The sequence below is a fragment of the Pseudopodoces humilis genome, chromosome 15 (assembly GCF_049639895.1).
Source record: "Pseudopodoces humilis isolate 2021_Gansu_Grassland_sample_001 chromosome 15, ASM4963989v1, whole genome shotgun sequence".
In the NCBI taxonomy this organism is placed as follows: domain Eukaryota; kingdom Metazoa; phylum Chordata; class Aves; order Passeriformes; family Paridae; genus Pseudopodoces; species Pseudopodoces humilis.
The window spans coordinates 16,545,458-16,563,174 of NC_142214.1; the positions used below are offsets into that span (position 1 = coordinate 16,545,458).

At 41.7% G+C, this 17,717-nt stretch overlaps 1 protein-coding gene across 3 annotated transcripts in view; it reads left to right on the forward strand.

The window, feature by feature from the left end:
- TAF1 (TATA-box binding protein associated factor 1) overlaps positions 1–17,717 on the forward strand; it is a 29,339-nt gene that overhangs the window by 1,822 nt on the left and 9,800 nt on the right. For 2 of the 3 annotated variants that reach the window (XM_088062580.1, XM_088062581.1), the window contains exons 4-29: positions 254–373; positions 801–1,042; positions 2,979–3,197; positions 3,627–3,845; positions 4,028–4,226; positions 5,109–5,222; positions 5,533–5,700; positions 6,082–6,209; positions 6,329–6,436; positions 7,268–7,441; positions 7,535–7,708; positions 7,793–7,897; positions 8,974–9,174; positions 10,075–10,216; positions 10,637–10,767; positions 11,286–11,366; positions 11,764–11,913; positions 12,052–12,171; positions 12,342–12,517; positions 13,224–13,465; positions 14,729–14,936; positions 15,190–15,355; positions 15,507–15,718; positions 15,974–16,082; positions 16,287–16,385; positions 16,958–17,135. In XM_088062580.1, the coding sequence (XP_087918706.1) occupies positions 254–373; positions 801–1,042; positions 2,979–3,197; positions 3,627–3,845; positions 4,028–4,226; positions 5,109–5,222; positions 5,533–5,700; positions 6,082–6,209; positions 6,329–6,436; positions 7,268–7,441; positions 7,535–7,708; positions 7,793–7,897; positions 8,974–9,174; positions 10,075–10,216; positions 10,637–10,767; positions 11,286–11,366; positions 11,764–11,913; positions 12,052–12,171; positions 12,342–12,517; positions 13,224–13,465; positions 14,729–14,936; positions 15,190–15,355; positions 15,507–15,718; positions 15,974–16,082; positions 16,287–16,385; positions 16,958–17,135 (4,185 nt within the window). The remainder of the gene's footprint in view (positions 1–253; positions 374–800; positions 1,043–2,978; positions 3,198–3,626; positions 3,846–4,027; positions 4,227–5,108; positions 5,223–5,532; positions 5,701–6,081; positions 6,210–6,328; positions 6,437–7,267; positions 7,442–7,534; positions 7,709–7,792; positions 7,898–8,973; positions 9,175–10,074; positions 10,217–10,636; positions 10,768–11,285; positions 11,367–11,763; positions 11,914–12,051; positions 12,172–12,341; positions 12,518–13,223; positions 13,466–14,728; positions 14,937–15,189; positions 15,356–15,506; positions 15,719–15,973; positions 16,083–16,286; positions 16,386–16,957; positions 17,136–17,717) is intronic. The other variant, XM_014256506.2, reaches the window with a different exon arrangement.

A 17,717-nucleotide genomic window follows, 5' to 3' on the forward strand; every position in this document is an offset into this window, starting at 1 on the left:
ACATACACACACATAGATTTTAAGTGTTTCAGTCATCTTTCTGTCAGTTTCTCTTCGTCCTTCCTTCCCTCTGTTTTTTAAATTTACATCTTGCAAATGACTTTGTGCAGGAAGCTGAACTGGTAAGAGTTTTCATCTAATTACAAGATGAGAATGGTGTCTATGCCATCAGGTTTGAGACAATAAATGGAAAGGGTGCCTGGTTTTGTTTTATTATCTGCTTAACACGTCGTCTTGTCTCCTGTCTGGTTAGATGAAGATGAGGATGATTACGATGCTGACTGTGAAGACATTGATTCCAAGCTGATGCCACCACCACCACCACCTCCAGTACCTGGAAAAAAAGAAGATGAAAAGGATGCAGCTGCCACTGGTGAGTGAGGACTTTCTTCTTCTCTCTGGCAATGTGAATGTCTGAAGGAAGCAAGCGCTGCTGTGTAGCAGTTCTGCGGCACCACGTGTCACCAAAACTCGGTCGGCAGGCAGCATCTGAAGGTGAGTGTTTGTGATGTTACAGAATTGCCTGAAATCTAGGGTAAAGTATTATATTTCCAGTGACTGTTGAAATACCTGTATTGACAATGAAACTGCTTTTTTATCTCATCCTCTCAGTCGTGGCTGGGGAATTCTCCTGGAACACTTAGGATAAAATGAAAGGTTAAACCGGAATGGTACTTAGAATGCCTGCACAGGCTTAATTTTTGCATAACTTGGTAGAAACAGTAATTGTGGCACTATGGGGTTATGCTAGGGGAGAGGGAGGAGACCTGTTTGTTTATGAGGTGCTTGTTCTATTGTAGTATCTGAAGATGGAGACGGTATCATTTTGCCCTCCATCATTGCTCCTTCCTCTGCTGCCTCTGACAAGGTGGATTTCAGCAGCAGCTCTGATTCTGAGTCAGAGATGGAACCTCAAGAAGCCAGGCAGGCAGAATCCAAGGAAGGCAAACTCACACTTCCTCTTGCAGGAATCATGCAGCGAGATGCTACCAAACAGTTGCCAAGTGTTACAGAGCTCTTCCCAGAATTTCGACCAGGCAAGGTATTGTAAGAGATATGTGGAAGAGACATGTGTCATGTAAGCCCTCTAAATATGCATTGTACAGTGTTTAAGGTTATGTGCTCAGTAATCACATAGATTTTCTCGCTCACTCAATATTTTATTTAGTTTCTGTATGTTGCTGTTTCCAGATTGCTTTTTATCTAATAATTTTCCTGCCATTTGCAGGAATCTCTTAAAAAGCATCCTATAAATCAGGGTGTGAATGTTTTGCTGACCATAGCAAAGGCCTGTTGATTTGATACTTTTGCCAGATGATTAAAAACCAGTGCTAATCTATCTGCTTTCTGGTAAATATTTGCTCATCCTTTCCTAAACTTGGTGTGTTTTTCCTGTAACAGTTTGTGATCTGTATCTTTACTTAATTCTCTCTTGAAACTGCTCTGGGCATAAATTAGAAATCACCTCAAAGCAAGCTGGTTCAAAGAATGGTTGGTTTTTGCACAAAGTGAATTCATTATAATTTTTTCCTAAATGCTCCCAAATAGAAAATGCGGTTTATGTATTTCAGTAATTAGTTTGGAAGTTTTAAAACTGTCAGGAAGAGAGGAAAGGTAGGAGGGGAAGGACAGTGAAGATGTGCTTATAGTTGCCAAACAGATGGTTGTGTACAAGGATAACTTGATTTTATGTGTGCCTCAGAAAGTTTGTGAAAAGAGCTGAAAAATTGGCATAACTAAATGCCATGTTTTAATGATTTAGCTGAGCACTCTCTATTGGTGATCTAGCTGGGGCTCTAGCACAGAAATTCCCTTCTTGGTGTTTCCTGTGTACCAGTGTGTGTGCTCATTTCTTTGATGCTCAACACGTAATGTCAGAGACTGGCTCAGTGTTGGGTGTGCCCTGTGTGTGCAGAAATCAGTGCAAGCAATTAATGCTAAGCACTTTCCATGATTAATTAGTGAGCAGTAGAGCTAAGCCTAAATCCCTGTAGGTTTTGCTATGAGGATGGGTTGCATGTTAATATAGCATTGTATTTTTGGATGAAACCTCCTAAAATAGCATGTACAGAAGCAGACTTTTGTGTCCATTTAGCCAGCAGCTTAACTGTCTCTGAGACTTTGCTCTTTGTGACAGTTCACTGAAATTGGATAAAGGCTTCATAAATCATCTGTGGGAGTTTTGGGAAGAGGGTTTACATGGATGTAGCAAAAGTGGACAGAGTGGTCATTTAAACATTTCCTTTGGGGATTCATTGTAACAGATTAACAGGGAACATTAATAAGGTGTATCTGCAAATCTTTGGTTCTAATTACTGTTTCCTAAATATGTCTGTTAATTTAGAAATAATGTTTTACCTCTTTAAAAGAGTTCTTAGAAGAAAATAAATTTAAATGCTTAAAAACCAGCAATCATACCCATAAAAGGAACAGGACAGGAAATGTATCATTGCCATTAGTGTAGGTTTTGGAGGTATGCAGTATAGGGGAAAAATATTATAATGGAAATAAAAATAAATGTATTATTACTGGACCATATTATTTATCTGGTTGCTTAAGAAATCTCTGTATAACTCTCTTTTAGCTTGTCTCTTTTGCTGATAATTTTATCAACTCTTCTTCAACCTCCATCTGTCTTTCTGAAGATTGTGGATTGTTCAGAATGAAAATCAGTTATTTCCAGGTGGTGTCTTAACCACATATCCAATATGTAAATGCAGTCTTTCTTTCCTCTGCCTTTCTCTGTGTCTGAAATTGAGAATATATCCTTTTGAAAAGGAGGGATCCATCAAACAGAAAGATCAGAAACTTTTTTCAAATATAACCGAGAGATTGTTGATTGCGTTGGAAAATGGGGTTGTACCACAGGTCAAGCTTCTGAATTTCAGAGTGCTGTCTTGCATTACTGTTCTTCAGGTGAGGGCAAGCATTCCACAGTGTCCTTTTTAACCTGCTGCTCTTGTTTTTCCCTCTTCCAGGTGCTGCGTTTCCTGCGTCTCTTTGGCCCTGGGAAGAACGTTCCGTCAGTCTGGCGAAGTGCCCGGAGGAAACGCAAGAAGAAGCATCGGGAGTTGGCACAGGAAGTGCAGATACAGGAGGGTGAAGTTGTGGTTGAGAGTGGAGTGGAAGGAAAATCTCCTTGGGAGTATGAGTTTGCTGCTCCTCCCCCTCCTGAGCAGTGCCTTTCAGATGATGAGGTGGGATATCTGAGACTTAGAGAGGGTCACCAGCTAGTGCTGGGGGTAGTAGTGGATTGGACAGCAACTTTTAGAGGAAGGAGCTTTTCCCTCAAAAGAAAAATGGAGAACAGAGTTGGCTTGTATTCCAGCTGGGCAGCAGCTCTTCTCCAAATACTAGTCAGTGACTTCAGGTGATTGCTTCTTACTGAGAAGGCTGCGTCCGTGGTACAGGATCAATAGGAGAGCTTACCCTCTTTGTATCAAGAAGAAATCTCTGTGTTCTTGGAAGTCTAATTGCAGAACATGCTTGAGTCAGCTAGTAAGTATGGAAAAGAATTTCTTAGAAACGCTTTTCTTCTATGAGAATAAGCTGGGAAAGGAAGAGACCTCTTACTGACGCTTAGATAAACCAACAGTGTAACCATTCCCTCCTTTGCTGTGCTTCAGATTACCATGATGGCACCTGTGGAGTCAAAATTTTCCCAGTCAACTGGTGACATAGACAAGGTGACAGACACGAAGCCCAAGGTGGCCGAGTGGCGCTATGGCCCCGCCCAGCTCTGGTACGACATGCTGGGCATCCCTGAGGACGGCAGTGGGTTCGATTATGGCTTCAAGCTGAAGGAGAAGAGCGAGCAGGAGGCTAAAGGACACACAGATGAGGGGGTGAGAGGGGAACTGTGGGGTGAAGTGTGCAGATGGATGTGGGGATTGCTGCACAAAGAGAATCTGGTGATGGGCTGGTGGACTGTTGTGCACCGTGGAAAATGAGACTTTGAGTTTTCCTCTGTTAGTTTGAAAGGATATCTTTCAAGTCAGATCTTCCAACAGTGATTACTCCCTTCCAGGATGCAGAGTCGACAAAGGAGGATGATCTGCTAGCTGATGAACACTTCCTCATGGTGACACAGCTCCAGTGGGAGGATGATGTCATCTGGAATGGGGAGGATGTCAAGCACAAAGGGACTAAGACGCAGCGTGCGAGCTTGGCGGGCTGGCTGCCATCCAGCATGACCAGAAATGCCACTGCATACAATGCCCAGCAAGGTGATCAGGGGTCTGACACCAACTTTACTTGATGTAGTTGAGCTGACTCATTACATGCTTAGCTGCAGCACTTTGTAAAATTGTACATGTACAGTTGCATGTCTCAAATGTAGAACATAATTCCCCCTGTCCGGGAATGTTTTTTGGCAAAATCACAGCTTCACTGAGAATTCTGAGACTTGGTTTCTATCCAAAAAACAGAGTAGGTTACTTCTGTTAAAAAAAACCCTAATCCCAGCTGTCTTTCTTCTTTCTGTGTGGAATACCAGGTGCTGGATCCATCTACATTAATATCAAGCAAAGCTACCCTTAGGATTTCATCTTTTTATAGGCTAGTGGAATTTTGTTTACTTTTGTTTTCAATTGGAAGAATTATGTAAAAGTCTTTAGAAGTTTATCCTCAACTAAAAATGGTATTGTGTTTTCTAGATAGGAAGTAACAATTCTGATGAACCTCAAACTTCTTTTAGGCATGGATGCATTTTGAATTGAAATTGATCACGTATAATGAATGTTTGTCTTCTGTTTGTTATATCTTATCCTGCTTCTACATGGAAGGACTAATGGGAATGTCAGATCTTTATTGGGTACCAGTGTCAGTCCTTTAGTGTTCAGCTGTGAATACAAGACACTGTGGCACTGGGTGGGTGAATTGGAGATTCTTTGAAGAGCCTGCAGACTCCAGCAGTCAGCTCTGTGTGAAGTGTGGTTTTTTAAGCTTTCCCAGTTCTAATGACACATGCCACCCTTTGGGATATGAGCAGTAGGTCCATCAAGCTGAAATTCACTCTCCATGCAACCCCCCTGTCCTGGTTTAAGGCACTGCAGTGCCCCTGACCCTCCCACTCAAGCTGACCTTGCTTTTGTTTTCCTTTTCTCTAGGTTTAAACCGCAGTGGCTCTTTGCTCAATTCACCAATTCCTCTAGCACAGAAGCCAAATGTAGCAGGAGTCCTGGGCATAGCAAAGTGCAAGGAAAAGGCCCCTGAACAGCAAGGTAATGGCCCATGAATAGGCTCATGTGACACACATTTCTATGCTAGAGGGCCTCCTTCCTTGCTCTAAAACTTTTTGGAGGCTGTGTTTCAATAGAGCAAAATCTCTAAGTGTTGGTAAAGCTCAAACCTGGGGCTCTACTTCCTCTTTGCTTTCAAGATCAGTTTTCTTTTGCCTTTTAGAGGTCTTGTCTCAGGAAGCCTGAAAGAGGGGCAAGGTAAAGGGAGTAAGATGTGAGGGTGAGATCTGAAGTAGCTTTCTGCCAAGGCTGTGTATAAAATTCTTAAGGGTTCTACTTTATGATATTGCAGTTTCCCTGGATGAAGACAAGCCCTGGTACTCCATTTTCCCAATTGATAATGAAGAGTTAGTTTATGGCCGGTGGGAAGACAATATCATCTGGGATGATCAGGCAATGGAAAACTACTTGGATCCTCCTGTCTTGACACTTGATCCAAACGATGAAAACATAATTCTAGGTACATTTATGACACCCAGAAATTTGACTTGAGTGGGAAAAGACAAGGGGAAATGAATGCAAGGGTTTATAATCACACTGTAATGGAAATAATTGTACTGGAGCAATACTTATGGCCTTCCTTTGTTCTGGCTTTTGAAGTTAATTTGCAAGTCAAAGGCAATGGAGGAGGTGGCAGTACTTACAACCTTTATTGGTGTGTTGTACACATTCAACTTCCAAGTTAAATGCACTGACAGGAAAGCAAAAATTAATGCCTTGGAAGTTAAATTTGATTTGATTAATCTGACTGTTGATGTGTTTTAGGAGTGACTGTCTTAATTTGACTTGCATGCATGTTGATTTGAAGAGGGAAGGTAGAGATGTAAACTTGTGCTTTTAGAAATTCCTGATGAAAAGGAAGAGATGACTTTGAACTCTCCATCCAAGGAGAACAAGAAAGAGTCTTCTTTAAAGAAGAGTCGGATCCTGTTGGGAAAAACAGGTGTCATCAAGGAAGAACCACAGCAGGTCAGCATAAGATTTAGCATTATCTCCAGGGTTAGGAATGATGAGGAAGGAGTGAGGTTTTTTTTTTTTGTTTTGTTTTTTGTTTCTGACACCTCTCTCTCTTTTTAAAATTGAATTAGAACATGTCTCAGCCAGAGGTGAAGGATCCCTGGAACCTCTCCAATGATGAGTTTTATTACCCCAAACAGCAAGGCCTTCGAGGAACTTTTGGAGGCAACATCATCCAGGTAGTCACAGTAGTCTTCACTGTGAGTGAGAGGGCTTGAGTGTCTTGGTAGGAGGTTTTGTAACTGAGGGTGGAACTTAGGATTTGTAGAAAAACAGAATTTAGATTACAGCAGGTCAGGTAAGTGTTCATGAGAGATATTTTTAATGTTCAATTAAAATTAGGAGTTTGAACTAGTTTTTATTGATTGCCCCCATCAAACTGAGGTTTAGTTGCTTGATCTTGCTGTATCCTACTCGCCATGCTTTTGTTTGGTGTCTTATTATGTAGTATTCTTTGTAAACCAATAGTGGGAGGGGAGGAAGAGGTGCAGTTTGTACTTCTGCTGCGACTGTGTGTCTTAGTCTGAATATTATAGAATTAATTTAGTTACTGGTGAATTGGAATTGCTGCTCACTAGCCTTTGGTGAGGAGGTGATGTTTTTTTTCTTCCTTTGTGGAATTCAGTGACTTCTAAAACCTCATATAACTCCAGCATCTTCTATAATGGGAAAACTGTATGTAATTCCAAATGAATTTCTCTCCCAGTGATAGGGATAATGGCTTTACATGTAATTCCTAGTTAGTAAAAAGATCCCATCATTTGGTACCATTTGAAATAAATGTAAAATTGAAGTAATCTCTGTACACAAAGGGAAGATCTTTATATGGTAGTAAGCACTTTTCTGTCAAAAGGCAACATTTATGATGACAGGTGAATTTCAATGCAGTTGTGTTACTGCTAGGAGACCTAAAAATATCCCTGGGCTCTCTTATTTGAGGTTTAATAGGATAGAAGTATGGTCTTACTTTTAATGTGGTGCAACTTAACACAGATTTTGTTCCGTATCAGCACTCTATCCCAGCAGTGGAGCTCCGCCAGCCATTCTTTCCCACCCACATGGGTCCCATGAAGCTCCGACAGTTCCATCGGCCTCCCCTGAAGAAATATTCCTTTGGTGCCTTGTCCCAGCCCGGGCCCCACGCTGTGCAGCCTCTGCTGAAGCACATCAAGAAGAAAGCCAAGGTACAGTTACTCGTGTGTGCCTCTGAGTGTGCTGTGGCTCCTGGGCTGTTTGATGAGCTGTTCCCCTGACACTGTCCCTTGTCCCTGGTGCAGATGAGGGAGCAGGAGCGCCAGGCCTCTGGTGGAGGGGAGATGTTCTTCATGCGCACGCCGCAGGACCTCACTGGCAAGGATGGAGATCTCATCCTTGCTGAGTACAGTGAGGAGAACGCCCCTCTGATGATGCAGGTTGGCATGGCAACAAAGATTAAAAATTACTACAAAAGGGTGAGTATGCAGATTCTGCTGTTGGACAGTGATTTCCCTCTGCCTCTCACTGAGAGCTAACAGCACCTCCATTGCACCTTCCAGAAACCTGGCAAAGATCCAGGAGCTCCAGACTGTAAATACGGAGAAACTGTTTATTGTCACACTTCTCCCTTCCTGGGTTCTCTGCATCCAGGCCAGTTACTGCAGGTGAGAAATGAGGTTTTTACATTTAAAAGACAGATAAATTGGATGTGGTGTAATAGGCAGAGTACCTTTTACAAGCCCTATTTATGCAATCACAAATAATACTCAGCTTCCAAAAAGAAAACCCAGCTTCCTTTTCAGTTCCAATTTGTCTCTTTACTTACTAGTAATAGTAATTACTATTAGTAATTAAATAGTGCTAGTAATTCAGTTCCTAGCTTTCTTTTTTTTTAAAAAAAACTTTGTTGTATGCTTTTTAAAATTGTTGTAGGAGTTACAAGAGTAGCAGGAAGAGAATTTTTGCTGTTTTGCTTATCAATGGCATTAGAAATATTGTTAGAGAGAACTGAGGTGAAAACCAAAGCTGCTTGAATGCAGGGGAGCTCAATAAATAGGTGTTGGAGGGTATGGAAAACATGGATTTCTCACAGTCCAGGATTTTATATGTATGTTCTGAGAACTGCATTCCTAGTTTTTGGATGCCAGTTACTAGCCAGGTGTACAGACTTCTGCTTTTATGAGTCTCTCTCTGTTGTTAAAATATATACATTTGAGATGGGGAGAGGAATTAAGAATGTTACAAGGACCACCTGGCTAATAATTCATAAATGTAAATATAAATGGATTTCAGTTAATGCTAGCTGCTCTTGCTGTAGCAATAATTCTTCCATTTTGTACCACAGGAAGAAGGTAAGGTGAAGGTTTATATTAGAGATTCATCACAGAACTAACAATGCTAATTGTGTGTTGGGCTGGTTTCTGTGGTTATTGTGCTCTTTTGCAGATGTGTTCTTTCTGTCTTTTTTTTGAAAGGACCTCCTTAAAGATCCTGAAATACCTCCAAGAGTCCAATGAGCCCTTCAATCTCTGCATTTGTTTTAGTATTTTTTAAGTTTTTGTTCATCATCCGTGACTATTCCCTGCACACCTACATATGCTGTGATATAAATGATGGTATACCATTGCAATGAACCTTGGGGTGTTTTTTGGGTTTTTTTTTAAGACCTTTTTTGTAGATTGTGTCACAGAAGATTTGATCAAAACTTGACTTTTGAACTTAGATTTGTTTCTCCTAACAGGCATTTGAAAACAATCTTTTCCGGGCCCCCATCTATTTGCATAAGATGCCTGAGACAGATTTCCTGATCATCCGGACACGACAAGGCTACTACATTCGAGAATTAGTGGATATTTTTGTAGTTGGGCAGGAGTGCCCACTCTATGAAGTACCTGGTCCCAACTCTAAGCGAGCTAACACACATATCAGAGACTTCCTGCAGGTATGTGATAGGAGATTCTTTGGGAATCTGGGGAGTCTTTGGAGCAAGCCCATGGCATTGGCTTGGGCCTTGGGCCTTGGGTGGATTTGATTTGAGAATCTCGTTGTCCTGCTGTGACTCCCGTTTTTTGTTTGTTTGTTTTTTTGTGAGGTGAGAGCTCTGCAAGAGTTGGATGTTAACCAGACAGGCCATTTTGGTTATCATTTAACCAAAGACTTATAAAATGTCTTGTCTGTTTTAATGGCATCCTATCTGATAATTAAATGATAAAGACTTTTTATTACCAGAATAAAAGGTTACAAGATTATATATGTGTATGAAACTGAAGAAGTTAGAGTGAGTTTTGAAGTGGTTGTGCTGTGTAAAATGACACTTTGATGGGTTTTGGTAAGAGACAGTTAAGGAGTCTTACCACTGTGCTACCAAACAGCACAGAATTAGAGTTGCTCCATAGGTATTTCTTAATTTTCTAGATGTTGTCATGGTTACACACAACATCTAGAAATTAGGTTCTAATTTAGTTAATGGTTAGCTTTGGGACAGTCCATTCAGTAATTATCCTCAAGTTCAGATTTTGGAGAAAATTTCTAGTAATTTGATGTCAATTTAACTCAAAATTATAACTCCAGGGGTGTTTGCAGAGCAGGAAAATCCCTGCTGTTCACAGAATTTCTGTGCCAACGCATGAATATTTCTAATGTGATAAAATGAACTTCCAAGACAAATATTTTTTCCACACCTCATTCTCAAAAAGAGCTGAACCCAAAGCAGACACTCAGCTTGGAGAACTTCACCGAGTAAATTTATGAGAAGCAAGTAGGAATTCTGAAGCAGTCACCAGAACATTGTCTGTGCAAGGTGGTTTGTTATTTCTTTGGACAAATGGGTCTTGTTTTGTAGGTTTTTATCTATCGCCTCTTCTGGAAGAGCAGGGACCGTCCGCGGAGGATCCGCATGGAGGACATTAAAAAAGCCTTTCCCTCCCACTCCGAGAGCAGCATCCGCAAGCGGCTGAAGCTCTGTGCAGATTTCAAACGCACAGGTATCAAAGGGTTTTGTTTGGTGGTCAGGCATCCTTTGCTGCTCTTGGAGCTCCAAAGAGAACAGGAGGGAACATCTGATAAACCACTCCTGAAATCTTGTAATGTTTTGTAATATTTTTTTGTCTGATTACTGAAATGTAATCTGACAGAGGTTTTTTTTTTTTCAGATTTTTAAGAATGTGCATTTACTTTTAGCACAAGTGTGCTTGATGGTGAGAAGTGACTACAGTTCAGACATTTTTAATAACCCTTTGGGCAGTGATTTACTCATTAAAGACACCAACACAAATGCATTCTCTTCCCTCTGTGTGTGGCTGAGCTGTGTTTTGCAAGGAAGCGCATGCAAATGAAAGCTGGGACTGTGGTGGCATCCAGCAGGTGTAGGAAACCACTCAGTGTTTGACCTGTGCATTTTTCAGGGATGGACTCAAACTGGTGGGTTTTAAAGCCGGATTTCAGGTTGCCAACAGAGGAGGAGATCAGAGCCATGGTGTCCCCAGAGCAGTGCTGTGCCTACTACAGCATGATTGCGGCTGAGCAGCGGCTCAAGGTAAATCCTGGTTGGCTCCAGGGCAAACTACTGACACCCTGTGAGGGGTGAGGCTAGGTAACACCTTCTGCCTACAGCTAATTCTGCTATAAAGGAGGCAAGTTAGGTCCCTAACTGTTGTGTCACTTGCTAAGTTTGCTGCTGCATAAAAGGCAGTTAAGTTTTAAAGAGAGAAACACCGTATTCTTACCACCTTTTATCTGAATATTGAATTAGCTGTGCTCAAAATACCAAAGGGGAAGGTACAAGAAAGGTCTTATGTTTATACCTGGAGCTCTACAGCAGAAAGTAACCAGCAGGTGGCTGTAAGAGACACTGATTATTTTTTTTGAAGTTGAGTGCAGTGTTTAGTTATGGAGTTTTTCAAAATACTGGGCAGTTTGACATCTTATAGACAACTGTCTGTGAAAGTGGGCTTGTTCAGCATGGCAAGTCTCCACAGGGACACTTCTAGTTCTATCTCCAGTAACCTTTTTAAGACTTCAGCTTCTCCTTTTTAACCTAATATTTCTCTGCAGGATGCAGGTTACGGGGAGAAATCCTTCTTTGCTCCAGAAGAGGAGAATGAAGAGGATTTCCAAATGAAGATTGATGATGAGGTATCATCAGAGTGATGCATGAGTGTGTACACCAGTATATAAATTTCAATGGCAGTACAAAAATGAGGTCTTTATATTTAAAGGACATTTTAAAAGTAGGATTCAATGGTTCAAATGTTCACACAACTTTCCTGGGAACTTCTGCTGGCAGCTCATACCTTTGGTGATTGTTTTTGCAGGTCCTTTCAGGACTAGGCTTTTTTTACCTTAAATGCCTTTTTGTGAGTTCCTTAGCACTTTGGTTATTCATTGAAGTGTCATCAGGGCAGCTGAAGGATCAAGAATAGGCATCCACGCTCATTGTGTCAGTTGAAAAGTTCTCAGTATGACTGGAAGAATTCCAGAATAAAAGCTTGGACTGTGACAGGGTTATGATTGTTTATTTTCTCGCTGGCAGGTGCGCACAGCTCCCTGGAACACCACACGAGCCTTCATTGCGGCTATGAAGGGCAAGTGCCTCCTAGAAGTGACTGGGGTCGCAGATCCCACTGGTTGTGGGGAAGGATTTTCTTATGTCAAGATTCCAAACAAACCAACCCAGCAGAAGGTATAGTTCCCAAGGAGCAGTAGCTGGGAAGTTATGTGGGAGAAGTGGACTAAATAAGGAACATAAGGAAGAGAAAATATCAGATGAGCCTAGGAAAGACTCCTGTGACATTAATTGGCTGAATCTTCCTCTGAACAGGACGATAAAGAACCTCAGCCAGTGAAGAAGACAGTGACTGGCACAGACGCGGATCTGCGCCGACTTTCCCTCAAAAATGCCAAACAGCTTCTGCGGAAATTTGGAGTGCCTGAGGAGGAGGTGAGTGTGAGCCCAGAGAAGGCTGCACACTTCCCTACAGCCTTCAGCAGCTGATGGTGGAAGGGATGTCTAAATTTCTACTTTGACCTCATGTGGAGAGGAATTAAGATCCATAGCCAGGTACCTCAGCTGTGTCTCTCTAAAACCAGTCCTTGTCTTCCTTTTTCCAGATAAAGAAGCTGTCCCGGTGGGAGGTGATCGATGTGGTCCGTACGATGTCCACAGAGCAGGCACGCTCAGGGGAAGGGCCTATGAGCAAATTTGCCCGTGGCTCTCGGTTCTCTGTGGCAGAACATCAGGAGAGGTACAAAGAAGAGTGTCAGCGCATCTTCGACTTACAAAATAAGTATGTTCTTATCTGATACTCACAGCCTTAAACCCCACCCTGTCCCCGCCTCAAAAGTCCAGCACTGTGCATGCCTGGGGTTGCTGATATGTGGTGGTGTAAATGTTGATTCAACTTGTTGGGCCCATGAAATACACCACTAGGAAAGAAGCCTTTTGCTGGTAATACAAATCCTCAAGTTTAGTGTCTTGCTGTCACAGACCTTGTGGAAAGGTAGAACGTGTTGCAGAGTCATGACATGAGATGTTCTGCAGTTCACACATCAGTAGTTCACCACCTGATTTCCTTTAATTTTTTTGTTTTGTTTTGTTCTGAGCAATTTGCCATCTCTCTCTTGGGTAGCAGGTACCACTTCTATGTCCTATTCTTCAGAAATGCCAGAAGTATTAATGCATGATTCCTTGTTCTGGCCTGAGACTTGAGGGTGATGAGGAAATAAAGTATTGTTATGAAGTAGAGATCTATTGGAGAAGATAACTATTTGGAGAAGATTGCCTTGAAACAGTTGATCTTTTAGATGTGGGGGTTAAAAGGAGGGATGAGAAGGGAATATATTATGCCTGTTGTAGTAGTGATTTGCATCATTAATTCTCAAACCTTTACACCATTTTTGCCTTTGTGTTTCTGGGAAGGTAACAGGCTGATTTTTTTTTTTTTAATTTGGGAGGGCAACATTCACTGACTTTCAGGATGCTTCCTATTTCAGGGTTCTGGAATCCACTGAGATCCTGTCAACAGACACAGATAGCAGTTCAGCTGAAGACAGTGACTTTGAAGAGATGGGAAAGAATATTGAGAATATGTTACAGAACAAGAAAACTAGTTCTCAGCTCTCTCGGGAAAGAGAAGAGCAGGAACGGAAGGAATTGCAAAGGATGCTCCTTGGAGAAGACAGTGGCAATGACAAAGACAGGGGCAAAAAGGACAGGAGAGACAAAAAGGGGATGTGTAAGTAACTGCAACCACCAGAATTATGCCTGGGAAGGGATGCAGGACTTCATGTCAGGCTGCAAAGTGTGCTGATCTGGCCTCTTGAGAGTGTGGATTCCTTACAGGAAGAATGTATAAACATGCTTATCTGGGGCTTTTCCCTCTCTTGAGGTTCTTCCTTCTCTTGAGCACTTAGTGGCTGAAAGTGCGTGTGAAATGTATTCTTTGCCTTATATCTTTTGTTTATTTTGATCTATAAACTTACTCTGGTATTTCTTTAGATAGTCACTGCTGCTTCCTGATTAAGTTTCCTTTTTTTTTTTTTCTTACTTTGAGTGGGGTTGGGTCAGGGGGAGCTGTTTTTTCAGTATTTTTTCTCAAGATGTTTTCACACATAGTTCCTGCAACCTTATTATGGTTGTGTAGTTGGGTCTTCTGCGTACACACAGCTCTGTGTGTGAAGCAGGCGCAGTCTGCAGGCTGACAGGAGTGTCTCACACTCTGTGCTGTGGCAGCGTGTTTGGAGGTAAATTGGGCAGGTGCCAGGTTTGGATCTCCTGGAAATGTGCTTGTTTTAAGTGCATTCCTGCAGAGAACTTGACATGTCCCTGGCTGGCTGGAAAGGTGTTTGACCTGTGAATGAACTTCATGAGGGTGTCCAGGACCACTTGTTGAATATGTGTCAGCAAAGCTGAGCTCTGCATCTGAATCAATGTTGTTACCATCTATTCTCAAATTGGGAATAAATCACTAATAAATAGTTACTGGAATAATTTATAAGGGATATGTGGAAGATTTTTGATGATTTTCATGAAAAGATATCCAGTGTTACTTTTACAAAACCTCTCAACCAGAATTGTGAATGATGCTGAGAAGATTCTGTGGTCACTTGACACACTGGTTGGAACGCTCCTTGGAAAACTGGATAATTCTTGACCCTCAGCTTCTGCCAGATAACCATACCTATGATGAAAAGCACTGTAACTAATCCATCTGCAGGGCCAGAATTCAATTGCATTGCAGGTTGCACCTGTGGGTTGTTGTTGACTGTAGCTGTTCCTTCTGGCTTTATAATATATGTGGATAATTATCTTTACTTCAGCTCAATTTCATGTCATGGTAAGAGAACATGAACAAGCAAGGGAAAGACTTCTATTAGGTTTTCCTGAATGTGTGTCTTTGAAATTTTTAAGCCAAAATTATCTGCTGTGTTTAAACAATGGTATTTCTACAGTGTGGAAAAAAATTAGAAGCAAATAAAGCATTTTCTTGTGGCAACAGCTTCAGCAGCCTCAGCAAACTCTCACAAGGATGATGACACTGCCTCTGTGACCAGCCTGAATTCCTCTGCCACCGGCCGCCGCCTCAAGATCTATCGCACGTTCAGGGACGAGGACGGGAAGGAATACGTGAGGTGTGAGACGGTGCGGAAACCCGCAGTCATCGACGCCTACTGCCGCATACGCACCACCAAGGATGAGGAGTTCATGTAAGGCCTTCGTGATCTCCTTCTTCTCTCCTTTAACTTTGCCTGTAGGCTTATTTCATTCCACTGACAGTGTGAAGAAATGTAGAATTGAGTGTAGAAGCCCGGCACAGTAACTGTGGAGAGAAAGAGAGATTTAATGGCTGTCCCTTTGGAGGGTGTCACAAAATTCATGCAGTGATTGAGCTGCCAGAAGAGTACCTGGCAAAACATGAACTAGGCTGGAAAACTTCTGTATTTTTTCCTCCCCACCCAGACGAAAGTTTGCTCTATTTGACGAGCAGCACCGCGAGGAGATGCGGAAGGAGCGGCGCAGGATCCAGGAACAATTACGGCGGTTAAAGCGGAACCAAGAAAAAGAGAAACTCAAGGGCCCTCCAGAAAAGAAGCCCAAGAAAATGAAAGAGCGACCAGATTTGAAAGTAAGCATATCCATACAGGTTTTGGCTACTGGAAAAGTTTATTCTGTTCTAGTGATGTACTAAAGATCTCACTGGGGGATTTTAATGATGCTTTGCCTCAAAACTAGGAGCCCATATATGAATTCTGATCTGTCACCTTCTATTTTTGCAGCTAAAATGTGGAGCATGTGGTGCAATTGGGCACATGAGGACTAATAAGTTCTGCCCTCTTTACTACCAAACAAATGCCCCACCTTCTAATCCTGTTGCAATGACAGAAGAGCAGGAGGAAGAGCTGGAAAAAACAGTCATTCACAATGACAATGAAGAACTCATCAAAGTTGAAGGAACAAAAATTGTCCTGGGAAAACAATTGATTGAGAGGTAAAGGAAAAAGCAGAGAAACAGGTGGGGATAAGAAGAAGAAACAACATTGAGCTAAATGCAGAATACTCATTCAAATATTAATTCCCATTAGTCACAGGAATGAAATGACAGGATTTTACTTAAACTTATTACAGTATTTCGATTGAGAATTTGGTATTATGGCAGATGGAACCAAAGCCAGTACTGGGGGACAAATGGTCTTGATTCATGTGAGGGCTGGAGAAAGGATTGTGCTTTTCTGTTTGTGCCTAGTGCTGATGAGGTTCGCAGGAAATCCCTGGTCCTGAAGTTTCCTAAGCAGCAGCTTCCTCCCAAGAAGAAGCGTCGCGTAGGGACAACGGTGCACTGTGATTATCTCAATGTGAGTGAAGTGTTACTGAGCTGATAGCAGCACCTTCACTTCTGTTTGTACCAGCTGGCCAGGCCCTTAGCTGCTCCTGTGCAACCTCCTCCTGCTTCCTCATGCCTGACCAGAAAATTAATAAGCTAAATTGTCTAGTATTGCTGTGAGTAAATGTTTTGCATCTTGGAACTGTGTTCATTTTTCTGCTTCTCATTTCTCCAGCGTCCCCATAAATCCATCCACCGGCGGAGAACAGATCCCATGGTGACGCTCTCATCCATCTTGGAGGGCATCATCAATGACATCAGGGATCTTCCCAATGTAAGTTTAAGCTATGACACCCAAATCCTGCATCTCAAGCAATATGGTTGAAGTAGGGTATGTGTTGTAGACACCAGAATTTGGCTAGTTTTTTATGGATACATGTTCAAAGCTCATGTGATTTTTTTTTTTTTTTTTAACAATACCAGCACAAGATGCATGAAATGTAGCAGTGTGTAATGCTTTTATATATATATGGCACTGGAGAGGATCTGTACTTCACACTTTTCTGACCAGACTTTGCCAGAAACTTGTAAAATCAAAAGATTAAATGGAAGATTTGAGTTGAAATGGGAATTTTAAAGTTCAGTTTCTTGACTTTTTTTCTGCAATCAAAAATAAGCGTCTGAAAATTCTCTGTGAGAGTTTCCTTCTTACAATGGTATTAGAGAATATTGTGTAGAAGAAAGTGTTTGCATCGTGGGGTTGAGTTTATTCTGTTTTGCCTGGTGCCGTTAAGGAACTTCTTGTGTAAAGGTTGTAACATTAGTGCCTATGTAATTATGGAGGTTAAACTGAGATTAGCTGTGCTAGCACTGTGCTAATAAGCATGTTTCTCTTTTCCTCCTCAGACATACCCCTTTCACACGCCTGTAAATCCAAAAGTTGTCAAAGATTATTACAAGATCATTACCCGGCCCATGGATTTACAGACCCTGCGTGAAAACGTCCGTAAGAGGCAGTACCCATCCCGGGAGGAGTTCAGGGAACACCTGGAGCTCATTGTGAAGAACAGTGCCACATACAATGGTAAAAACACAGGGAAATCCTGTTTCTGCTAATCCATTGTGCATGGATGAGCTGTGGAACTTTTAGAGTCAACAAAAGCAGCATAAAAGCAGAACAAATTCACTGCCAGATGGCAATAGTGAATGCATATTTTTCTAGATACAACCGAAAGATTATATTAATGTTAATGAAGTAATTATAAATAAGAAAGAAGTGAATTCCAGCATGTAGCAACAACTAAATGATGACTGTGATGTGGTAACTGAAGTTCAGTTATGGGTCTGTGTCTTGGGGTGACTCAATGACTGCAGACTTCTGCATGTTTCAAGTCCTGCCTACCGCCTTCACAGCTAAGCACAACATTATTGTGCTTTATTGAATTAATCTTTCAGTGCAAATAGGAATGGTTGACACCCATTGAAGCCAGTGCCTTGGAGCATGAAGCTTTGGGTAGAGTTTGCTGTCAAGATTTTGCATATTTTGATTCTTAGTCGCAATGAACTTTTTTCCCATTTGGGAAGGTCAGGAAACTAGCTTAAAACAAATTAAAGCTAGTTTAAAATAAAAACATAGATTCTGTGGTAGAGCACGTAACTGCTGGGG